Consider the following 11,447-nt stretch of genomic DNA (forward strand, 5'->3'; position numbering starts at 1 on the left):
CATGGTTAAAATGTCTTTGTTTCATTTCTCGGCCAGATTTAACAATAGTCTCGCTAAGGAAAACACTGTTGGTCGGAAACATACTAACATCCCCTTCCTGAGATTATTCTGTGGGGTAGGAAAACTGCTGTACTCCCACCCAGAGTCAGACTGTATAAGCACTAAACAAGATTCTTAACTTGGATGTTACTGAGTGTTTTACATATTTAGAAATTTCCAAAGATGAATCAGTTGTTATTGTGCTAGAGATGCAATTTTACAGTTTCTTTAACGGGAAATACTTGAAGATGGTTTGGATGTAAAGAGCTCTGGACATCAGGTTTATGAATTAAAAATAAGGTTTATTACAAAAAGTATTTAATGTAAAACAGATCTCTACAATCTGTGAGGACTCCTCAGGCCAATTGTGGAAAATCCTATTGACCATCTATGTCAGCTCCCGTACACAGAGCACAATGACATTCTTAAGTTCACATCTGTACTAATCATAACCATGCAGGTAAGCAGCCTTGACTTCATGAACAGACTAGTGCAGATTAAGTAAGTTAATGTATCCAAATGTAGTCATCATGTCTAGTAAAGCTTTAGATTAGACACTACAATATAAATAACACAAATTGACTAAAATGCTACTTTGAAGTAGGAGAATTTATAATTTAAAAAAAAAAAAAACTTTCTGATGTTTTGTTTGACCAGCTTTTCACACGTCTCATTATTTTTGTGGTTAAAGTAACTTTACAAGGTCACTGTGTCGTTTAAATTCAGGAATCGCTTGATTTTTTTCTACACTTATATTGTTCGTATTTTTAAAACACATTCTCTGAACATTTCCACTTCTTTTCCACTGATGAACAGAAATCTCAACTTAACTAGTACTGTCCTTTCTAATTAAATTATAAAATTATTTATCTATAATTATACTAGGCCTACATACTGTTTATGTCATAGTGCTGGAACAGTTTTCTGTGGTTAAAAGCTGTATAATGGGCCATGAAAGTAGAACTAAATTAACCATTAATATCAAATTCACTGACTTCATTACTTTAAAAAAAAAAAAAAAAAAACAAGACGACGACTTATATTCATATAAATGTGTAACGTGTTTAAAAGCGAAGTCAACTTGCCCGGCTAACATCAAAATCACCTGCTAAATTTAGCTCACATTAACTTCGACCATTTGCTTACAGCAGCACATTAGTTCATAAACTGTTTCAAAGTCCTACACGTCTTTTTTGTAAGAAAGCCCAAATGGTTTACGTTAAGTAAAACCTTAAAACTGCGTAACTTACCATAGGTGTGTGTGTGTGTGCTCTTCAATTAAAATGTGTAAAACGTTTTAATCTATCAGCCCCAAGTCCAAAGTTCACAAGCCTTTCCAAGAAACCTTGAGGAGCTCTTGACCTCCTTCAAACACAGGAGTGTTTCCTCCGGAGCAATCAACAAGCGGTGGAGGTGTTGGTGGGTTCATATCAACAGCTTGACCGAAGCAGGAAACAGCTGTCCACGTCTCCCACACTATGTGGTGATGAAAACTTTAGCGTTGGATTAAATCTAATAATCTGTCCATCCAATAACTTTTTTGTTTGTTTCTTTACTTTTTCATGTGATGGCACTTCCCTTGAACAAAGTTCGAAAGTCATGAAATCACACAAGTGCTTAAAACTTATTTATTGCAAAATGAAAATAAATGAAAAAAGAAAAGAAAAAAAAAACTGTAATTTGCAGTAAAAAGGTGCCAATATAACCTGCATTTAAACCAGAGGGATGTCCCAAACCAAACAGCAACTAATTTCAATCAACAACTTTGGACAGACGCGTTAAACAGGTTGTAAATGTCACCAAGTGGTTTTAAGTAGGAACTATGTCACAACTAAAATGTTTTCCAAGTACAAATTGTCTACAAAAGGTTTGTGTGCTAAAACAAAAAAAAGAGAAAAGTGACTAGAGAACAAGAGTCAGGCTGATACTGTTCACACAGATATAGACTGGAGATTACCGGGTTCATTTATTCAGTAAAATATCCCCACAATACTGTTGATTCATTCAGGTCACTGACATCATAGACCTGCTTTATGCTTCTCCGTCACCTATCTTCAACATTCAGTTGTTCCGTCACACCTGAATGGAGTTCGAGAAACCTTATGTGCTTGTAATGTGTCTATCTGCTTCAGAGCATCACACTGTCCTTATGTTTTCTTGAAACAACAAAGGAGCTAATTAAAAACTTCTTGGACTCATCATCTTCAGGTCTCCATAGCATCTAATAAAGAGTTACCAACTCCTGGCTTCACTTTTGTTTGGGAATGGTCACTGGTGTTTTCTAGAAGTGAAAGGTCAAGTTCAGGTAAAGGGACCCTCCAATACTGGAAGGAGTTATAAGTGCAATCTTCAAAATCTTTGTCTCCGTGTGTCTGAAAGGAAGAAAGACAAAACTGAGCTTCCAAAACAATGAAAATACTAAACAATGACCAAAGAGAACTCACAAAATTGCATTTATGAGATGTTCCAATTACAGTATATTGGAGAATGAGTAAATTGTGACATCTAGTGGACATTTACTCTCATTACACAATTAGTTTGTTAAGGACAGTAAATGTGACAAACGCCCCGTCATTTTCAGGGCGTGAATGACGCCAACTTCAACTGTGATGTCAATGACGTACTTTTTCATTAGCTGTATGGATCGCCTTGTCTGAGTCAGGACGGTCCTCTCTGGGTCGCTTCTTGGTGGTGAAAGTGCCGGAGCTGCGACAGTCCTGGAAACTACACATCGGCACCGTCAAAATATTTTCTGCATTCTTCCTCGTGTTGTGGAGTTCAATCTTAAGGTTAGGAGTTGCTTCCTCTAGTTTCTCCTCATCATCGAAACAGTGGGGCCTCTTTCTGCAGCGACTTCCCAACAACGCTAGCAGGGATGGCGCACTCACACCCCCGTTGGTAGCCATGCTCCCCGCCTTGATATCAACACTGCAAAGTGATGGGCAGTATCTTTTAGAGGGAGAGTCGTGCAACACAACGTTTTCGGCGCGTCTCTTGGCCATTAACTTCAAATACTTAGAATTACCAACAAAAAAAATCACTTCTTTTCCCCCACTGTAGAAGTTGATTACGATGCAGTGCGCAGGTTCAAAACAAACGAACACCGGATGTGACGCCATCTATAAAGATCCAATCAGAGAACAGCACGGCGAACTTAACTCCGCCCACAGATCCTGCTCTTCCTGTAATGGGCCCATTCACACTTACTCAATGCTTTCTCCCTGTTCACTACTAGCTCTATTTTTGTTCATCTGCACATTGTATTAATTCATTTGTATACTGGATCACACCTGAAACCATGAGCGCACGTTATCAAAATGTAATAATTTTGGGCCGCAAATTGTTAAAGTCTGATAATTTCAAAACGTTGGCTTTATTCCAAAGTTAATCTGGAAAGCAGGAAATGAGATCACAATCATGTACAACTTTATAAGCTCTTATTCCAGAAAATCTGGAAAGTGGTTTATGGAAATGAGCAGATGTAGTAACTGGCACCAAAAAACAAAAAGTTCAGTGACATGCATAATAATACTGGTCAAAAGTTTGGATAACCTTCCTTTTTGATTCAATAGGCAAGGGTGTCCGAACTTTTGACTGGTTGTATAGATCCAAACTTTCTGGCAGTGGAATTTAGTGCAGATAAAAATGAATAAGACCATACGCTATATTGGTTGAGTTTAAACTCTCCTCAGTTTGGAGCTAACACACAAATTATTATTACATAAGAGCCAGTGAGAAGCCAGTGACTTCCAACCCAGTAATCAAAACATAGTAAGCTTTTTACATTTGTCAGACTTCAATAATTCTCATTACATTGGGCATTTTAAGCCACAATCCAGTAATTGAACTGCTCCATAAAAAGATTAGGCCTGTGGAGATGAACACACATCTGTAAAAGCAACAGCCTGGAAGATATATTGACAATAATTAAAATTATTTCAATTTTTTCCACCTTGTGTCCATTTCTGATTTTGTCAATGTCATCTGTTGAACATCAGTCAATAGTTGTGCTCTTCAGAGTTCACATTTTTAAAAAAAATTATTTAATGTCACGATAGTCTGTCGATGCCTTCTCGCCGTGGTGACTTAGCAGCTGGTGGAGAAATTAGTTGCTGGTCGTCATCTTGGCCATTAAAGTATTTCTCTGCGGGTTTTCGTGCCACAAAGAAGATGCAATCATATACATATCTCAGCATGGAGCGGTCATTCTCTGTGTAGGTGGTCTGCATAGACTCTTTCTCCACCTGCAGCAGATAGACAGTATTTTGCTACTGAAAGGACATTTTTGAAGAGAAATAAGATGCAAAGATTAATTAAAGTCATTGTTTACCTCAATGAGGAAGCCCATTTTTACCATCGCTGTCCTAATTTCTTCATAGCTAAGTTCAATTGAGAACTCGTTAGCCATGTTCTCGAAGTGATACAGCAATGGACCTAAAATGATCAGATATTGAGATGAGTTTATTGACATATACATTATTGACATTATTATAAGACTGTTTCTCATTTACATTACACAGACAAAATAAAGAAATAGTACCAAAACTAACATTTGCATTTTAAATGTACTTCTTTTTCATTTAACATTTTGTTGATAGCAGGTAAGAAATGGGATAATTTCAAGAGAGATGGAAATGTAATACCATCTTATATGTCTTGGTATACCATAGTATACATGGAACTTGGTTCACATGTTAAAACAAGGGACTGTCAGCAACAAGTACAATCACACAGCCCTTGCTCTAAGAAGCTTTTGTATCCGCAAGATAAGTTTACATAAAAAGTAAATGCAAAATAAAATCAATCAGAACTGCAGTCTGTTGTGGAAATGTTCAAGTGTTTTCATAGTAATTCAACAGTCTGATGGCAGTTGAATTAAAGTGGAAACAAAACTTTACAGTTTTGCGCCTCAGGCTGCAACACGTTGCAATTTTCCAAGAATTCTGACACTTAAATCATTTAACATAATTCTTCTAACTAACATAAAACACTGAAATTTGACATCTGCAACCAACAGATTTTCAATCCACATGAAGAATTTTCCTTAATCAGGAACATTTTTACATGATTTCTTTAAAAGTCAAGGGTGAGTGATCTGGTTGGAATGAGGTGCATGAGATTGAGACCATGGGGTTGGTCCTTCACCCAATTCAACTAAATATCATCTTGAAATAAATACACAAATAGTTAACTACGATAACATCTTTTTAATTCAAAAGCTGACTCACCCAGGTTGATCCACACTCCTCCAGGCTTAAGAATCTTCCAGATCGTATCCACATATTCCAAGACATTATGAGCTGTGTCAATAAAGAAGCAGGTTGCCACACAGTCCCAGGAATCTGACAAAAAAAAACACAATATAACAGGGTTGCGGATACTTACATAGATACTTAAGTTTTTTTTTTTTATCATTCATAATTTACCAGATATAAAAAAAAGTCTACTATTTAAGTCAAAACATGATTTTATGAAATAATCTAGTTATATTTACTACATCATGAGAATGCTCACTGACAATGTGCTTTTCTTTTTGTTGTTGTTCTTTTTTTATGCCGTTTTCTGTAGGGGGAGTGCCACTGCAGACAAAAACTCTAAACTCTAAAAATTCGGTCTAGATAAACTGGTTTAAAAAAAAAAAAAAAAAAAGTCAGTTCTGTGATGGGTAGAGAGCTGGCACATATTAGATCTGTGGTGGAGCAGAACATGAACGAACTGAGGGACATTATGAAAAATAAACACCCCCTCCACAACACCCCACAGGACAGAGAAGCAACCACTGTGGGAGACCGATCTCATTGCACTGCAGGAATGAAGTTCAGAAGATCCTTTGTCCCACGACTATTAGACTATATAACAGTGACTTCTAACATGTTTCTTAAAACCTGTAATGAGAAGGTTTTTCTCTTATATCTCTAAACTCTTTCGAGATAAACCTTTCAATATAATAACATCTATCTATCTATCTATCTATCTATCTATCTATCTCAACCCATTATTGCATTCTGTATGCCCTGTATTATCATATTCTATATGTAAGGAACTTAGGTTTGCACAGCAGGTAATTATTATGCAGTAATATGTATATTTAATATTTCCCATAGCAAATCTAATTTTATTTAGGCTTTGTAATTGTATTTATATTTTATTTTGCATTTTTAATTTTTATTCTTGACTTATTCAACACTTATGATACTATATGTAACAGCTGCAACACAAATTCCTTCACAAGATCAATGATGACTGTATTGTATTATAATTTTCACTATAACATACCTGAGTCAGAGTAAACCTCCACAAAATCTCCTGCTACCATGGAGAAGTCAGAATTTAGTGGCAAACTTTGAGGGTTAACATCAGGAAATCTGATTGGTCGCGTCTGGTCAAAGGATTTCTTGTTGTTGCTGAACTGATGAATCCAGGGATACAGAGTCAGAGCGTTCACCTTTTCACACCTGAATCGAGAAGTCCCAATTGATTACATTACATGTAATAAGAGTTGTACAACCAAAGAATAGTCACAAGGGGTTTGGTAAGGCACCTGAGGTCACAGGAGAGTTATGACTGTGTTACCTGTTGAGAACAAAGTTTGAGGAGAACAGCATGAAGAAGCTCCATTCGTTGCCCTGGCACATGTAACCCAGCTGAGCTATCTCCCAAGCAAGACGGCCAAGCCCAGCACCCGGAACCAACACGCTCACCTTAGACACATCACTGATATAATAAAATGCAAAAAATGCACATATCACATAGAAAAGTAAGTCATACAACAGTTTTTTTTTTCTTTAAATGATTAGTTCTGAAACTATAACAAATCATTAAAGACTCTGGTTTGTAATATCTAAGATCATACTTCAAGAAGGAAAATCATTGTTTCACTGTTTGTTGACATATATGTTGCTATGAAAGGGTGCATGAGTCATTCTTACCATTGGTCACTTGGAAATAGTCTTTGGATCTCTTGGACAATTGGTTTGTAGCAGGAGTCCCTTTCAGACTGACCCACTTCACTCCAGTCCCTAACAAACTGCTTTATGGTAGACTTGAGTTTATCCATGTCAAATGTAGATGATGGATGCAACTTCCTTGGATCAACCGGCTAAGATAACAAAGAGTGAAGTAAAAATACACAAAAAAAGTAAAGAAACATTACATAACAAACAGTATCAATTTGCACATATGTTTACATATAGTGTAGGTAGCTAGCTTTGGCATTTTAGCAAGACTGAGTTTTCATCTGTGTCCTTGTATATTATTTTTAACTGTTCTTTTCCATGTATCTCTTTATTTTACCATTTTGTTCTTATTTTATTTTCTTAAGCTGTTCTTATTTGGTCAGTTGTATGTTGTTTTTAAAGTGCTTTATAAATAAATATGGTATGGTATGGTATGGTAGACAACTCGTACCCTTTCCCCATACTCCACGTTCTCAAACATATGGAGACTGTTGTGAATTATGGCCTGCAGAACCTCCTGGTTGTGTTCTGCACACTGGCTGATCCGGTCCAGTTTGCCCAAAACACCTGGCAGCAAAATCTGGTGGCTTTGTGAAAGGCTCCGGAACTGACGCTCAGCCCTCTTGACCTGTTCCTGGATATGGACTCTGATGGCAGGACAAACATTAAAACAATCGCTCACAAATTAAGTGATGGTAAATAACGTTGTAACTAGACTCTAGGCAACATAATGCTATATTATTTGAGCTTTTTTCTCTTGGGTGTCTAAAGTATGAGAACGAGGTGTCCACAAGAAACGGTAAACTACAATGAGATACAAACAAAATTAGAGGAATGTTGTTTGATACAAGCCGCATTTACTGTACGGACACAAACCGACGCTGAAATAAAACATCATGTTGCAGTTTTTCCATGTTTTGTTCTCCAAGCCTCTGTCTGCTCTTTGGGGATGTTGCGTTACTATCAACACTGTCGTTACCCGTCTCGTACTTTAAATACAAATTCATTCTACCTGTAAAACCTAAAAGCTTCAATTATTCTCCAGAAATGCTGCCTTTCCAATTTGGCCTCCTCCTCTGGGCTGTATTTTGTTCTTTCTTTCTTGAAATAATGTCCATCCTGCGTTCCCTTTCTAGCTGCTTCGTCCATGTCTGAAACAAACCAGCAACCGTCCAATCAAAACGCGGAAAAGTTCTTCTTCGTGGATTTTCGATTTTTCAAGTTGATCAGACACCATAGAGGACACTACTGCCATCTACAGTGTGATTGTATACTGTTGCTTAGGGATGCCAAGATCAACTATCTGAAAGCAACTTTTAGATTCATCTCTTCTCCAATACACTAAATGAAATAGCTAAAACTTCTCAAATTATCTCTGCATGTCATTCAGCTATGCAAAGTCATTGTCTCAAGCCTTTCATCCGATTCAGGTGTGCAAAATGTTGCATGTATAAGTTGCAGGATTGTAGATATGGAGGTCCGGACTTGGGCACCTCTGCTACAGTTAGTTGATACCAGGGTCATTTATATATTTATTGACCTAATGTACTGTAAGGGCATACACGATAATAAACAAATTCAACCATAAGCACAATAGTTTACACAAATAATGTGAAAAGATTCTTTTATGACCTTGACCACATGCTTTTTGGCCCAAAAAAAAGATTAAAAAGGCCATTTCTAAATTGTTGTGATCTTTAACTTCTTTGTTAATTAAAAACAGAAACTGTATCCACCAAAATTTAGAGAGGAACCATCTTTTTGTAATCAAAATGTTAAAAATCCAGCATCCAAAATCCAATCCAACAAGTACTTTTAAATTTCGGGTTATAAATGAATAATAAAACAAATAAATGAAAAAAATAAGATAGCAATTCCGGGGCAGTTTGTCTGAGTATATACAAATGTGCTTTTTTTTTTTTTTTTTTTTTTTTTTTTAAAAAAAAAAGGAATTCATAAAACAAACCAGGGGTCACAGCCAAAATTTTAAATTGCTCTCACATATTTTGGTTGCTTTCTGATGTGACTACGAACTAATAAAGTTGAGAAAATATTGATGTGAAGATTGTAAGCATTATTTATCTGTGGATCTGTTAAAGCAGTTAGAAAAAGCAAGAAAACACAACAGAACTTTATCTTTTTTATTCATTTGTATTGCAACAGCAGTGCTTGACACAGTGTTTCCTCCATCAGATATTTGGGTTGACAATCTTGCCCATGAAAAGCACAGATTCTGTGCTGCGCTCTGTAATGATCACCATGAAAGGACGGTTGAACTTCAAGACCAGGGGCTCATAGTAGGAAAGAGGTGTGAATTGAATGCCTGTGACAGCTGCAGCAGTGGCCCCAACCTCATCGACATCCAGCGTAGCTTGGTGCACAATCTTATAGCACAGTGGAAGAGTGAGTGGAAGGGTGGACATATTCTAGGTATAAAATGTTTGTTAACTGCTATGTGATTGCTGTTCTTACCTTGGAGACTCCCAGGTTCTCTGAAATGCCGCTCAGATCTGCACGTTCACTGAACATGTCCGGCATTCCCATTTGAGTTAACACATCATTCAGGTTGTAGGAAGTCTTGATGGAAAACTTTGGGACATATATGTCACATCTCCTACAAATTGAGAAATAGACAAAATATTTCAAGCATTGATCTGACAGGACAAAGCGGAATTTTAGGATGATTGTACTGGAAATTATCCCAACCAGGACTTCATCCATTTGAGCCATTTAGTGACATCCGCTGGTCTGATGCCATTCTCCAGTACTGTCATATTTTCAGGCAACAGCAGCAGCACTGAATAGGAACCGTTAAGGGGTAAGTGCAGGACTGTTGTTTGAAGCACCTGGTCATTGTAAGTCTCAAAATCATCTCTCTTGTTCATCATCTGGACAAAAACCTGGGAAATGATACATGAAAATTTCCTCTTTAGGAAATAAATCCAGAATAATAATATAAAATAATTGTAACTCAGATCTGTTTCAAATAAAATGTGCATTTTTTTTAACTGTGTTGTTTTCCTCCACAGTGAACGTGTCCTGTCTCGTCAGTTTAGCCTCAAAAGGAGTTTTCCACTTTCCTGTTTCAAAGCAATAAGCAGAAAGAAGACATCTTACACTTTATACATCAAACTTAGTTGTGACCTCAGAAGGGAAGACAAGGTATAAAATTCCATCCACTATGACCTTCCTACCTTTGTAATAGATGTAGCTGACGAGAAACATGCGAGTCCTTTCATCAAGGTTCTCAACCAGCTTGTTTATCTTTCCATTGGTCTTATCTGCAACATACTTATTAATAGTATTGGCGCTTTCGAAGACATTTGTGAAGTTAACACTAAAGCCATCTGCAAGATAGGACTGCTTCAAGACGTTCAGGAACTCTGGCTCTGGTTTAAAGAGTTTGTCCACAAACACAGCTGTGCCTTCACTGATATCCTCATCTGACACTGTGTTCGCCAGAAGTGTCTGGAAAGCCTGGTTTACATCTGCTTGTGTCAGTTCAGGGCTGTCAAAACCCAAACCACGGAAAAGCTGTCGGTGGGTCTCCCCGCGTGCCCCTACAGACAAGGCAGCTAAAGCAACAGACACACTAACTGGTGAGTAGAAAATGTTTTTGCCTTCAGAGTCAGCATGAGCTGCTAACTTCTTGTACAAACTGTAGGCAAAGTCTTTGTTTGCTGAAGTCACCACCGAGAAGCTTCTGTCGCTGTCCACATCAGAGTTTTGGGCTTCCTTGGAATGCTCTGTATGGGGATGACCTCTACCAACACAGGCCACTGCTGATAAGACCCAGAGGACCACAGCTAAGCGCATCATGGTGAACTGAAACAAAGGTTCAAAAGTACAGCACTGTAAGTCTGGTTATATTGTTTGCTATTGAAAATACTCTTGTAAATATTTTCCTGAAGATTACATTACACGTGTCACTCTAAAAGCCCTAAAACCTATTAACATAGTCATATAAGAGCTATTTGTATTTTTGCTGCTATTTGAAACAGTTTAAATTATTCTTCATTATTATTTCAGTATTTTCTTACTGAACATAAGAAGATAGAGTTTTATCAATGTCACATAAGACATATCCCAGATCAGAAGCTGCTAACATTCAAATTAGAGTTTGTCCATCAGATGTTTAGTCTGCAGTTTGTCATATCTGGTCTAACCTCCCACGCAATGTGTATTAAGCGGATCAGCTGGAATTTTAAATTCTTTAGTATTTAAATCAAAGAGTCTTTAATAAAGACTTATATAACGTCTCAGAGGGATATTTAAATCATAAAAAAATTCTCTGAATTCCTAACAATTGAATTACACTTCTAAGAACAGGGTAAATAAGCAGAGTATTTACAGATGTTAGATTTCCAACATACCTGTGAATGCATCTTTTGCCAGAACATGTCAATATTTTGTACATGAAAAAACAAATTGCCAATGCCACTCAGTTACATT

General features: G+C 37.0%; 3 protein-coding genes across 3 annotated transcripts in view; all 3 read right to left on the reverse strand.

The window, feature by feature from the left end:
* Positions 1-1,738: 1,738 nt before the first annotated feature.
* LOC306763892 (uncharacterized protein) lies at positions 1,739-3,100 on the reverse strand. The gene is made up of 2 exons (XM_079250847.1): positions 2,664-3,100; positions 1,739-2,411 (listed from the first exon to the last, which is right to left on the reverse strand). Exons 1-2 carry the CDS (start codon positions 3,039-3,041, stop codon positions 2,244-2,246), a joined length of 546 nt encoding a protein of 181 aa, XP_079106973.1. The 5' UTR covers positions 3,042-3,100; the 3' UTR covers positions 1,739-2,243.
* A 541-nt stretch (positions 3,101-3,641) lies between these two features.
* On the reverse strand, positions 3,642-7,548 carry carnmt1 (carnosine N-methyltransferase 1). The gene is made up of 7 exons (XM_079251587.1): positions 7,447-7,548; positions 6,969-7,138; positions 6,613-6,753; positions 6,316-6,494; positions 5,268-5,381; positions 4,370-4,473; positions 3,642-4,283 (listed from the first exon to the last, which is right to left on the reverse strand). Exons 1-7 carry the CDS (start codon positions 7,474-7,476, stop codon positions 4,089-4,091), a joined length of 933 nt encoding a protein of 310 aa, XP_079107713.1. The 5' UTR covers positions 7,477-7,548; the 3' UTR covers positions 3,642-4,088.
* A 1,636-nt stretch (positions 7,549-9,184) lies between these two features.
* LOC306764606 (alpha-1-antitrypsin-like protein CM55-ST) overlaps positions 9,185-11,447 on the reverse strand; it is a gene marked incomplete at its 3' end in the record, with an annotated part of 2,542 nt that continues 279 nt past the window's right edge. Inside the window, exons 1-5 of the mRNA XM_079251787.1 lie at positions 10,190-11,447; positions 10,005-10,075; positions 9,702-9,895; positions 9,468-9,609; positions 9,185-9,379 (exon numbers count right to left, since the gene is read on the reverse strand). The exon at positions 10,190-11,447 is cut by the window's right edge and continues 279 nt beyond it. Of these exons, the coding sequence (XP_079107913.1) occupies positions 9,185-9,379; positions 9,468-9,609; positions 9,702-9,895; positions 10,005-10,075; positions 10,190-10,814 (1,227 nt within the window). The 5' untranslated portion in view covers positions 10,815-11,447. The remainder of the gene's footprint in view (positions 9,380-9,467; positions 9,610-9,701; positions 9,896-10,004; positions 10,076-10,189) is intronic.

The sequence above is a fragment of the Telmatherina bonti genome, assembly GCF_933228915.1.
Source record: "Telmatherina bonti genome assembly, chromosome: 13".
Classification (NCBI taxonomy): domain Eukaryota; kingdom Metazoa; phylum Chordata; class Actinopteri; order Atheriniformes; family Telmatherinidae; genus Telmatherina; species Telmatherina bonti.

What these genes read in the sequence shown, in the direction of transcription:
- LOC306763892 (XM_079250847.1), bottom strand. Translation starts at nt 3,041, where the DNA reads ATGGCCAAGAGACGCGCCGAAAACGTTGTGTTGCACGACTCTCCCTCT. An exon ending in TCCATACAGCTAATGAAAAA is followed by an intron (nt 2,412 to 2,663) that starts GTACGTCATTGA and finishes TCTTCCTTTCAG; the next exon opens with ACACACGGAGACAAAGATTT.
- carnmt1 (XM_079251587.1), bottom strand. Translation starts at nt 7,476, where the DNA reads ATGTTTGAGAACGTGGAGTATGGGGAAAGG. An exon ending in ACGTGGAGTATGGGGAAAGG is followed by an intron (nt 7,139 to 7,446) that starts GTACGAGTTGTC and finishes TTGTTATCTTAG; the next exon opens with CCGGTTGATCCAAGGAAGTT. An exon ending in AGGAGTGTGGATCAACCTGG is followed by an intron (nt 4,474 to 5,267) that starts GTGAGTCAGCTT and finishes TGATCATTTTAG; the next exon opens with GTCCATTGCTGTATCACTTC.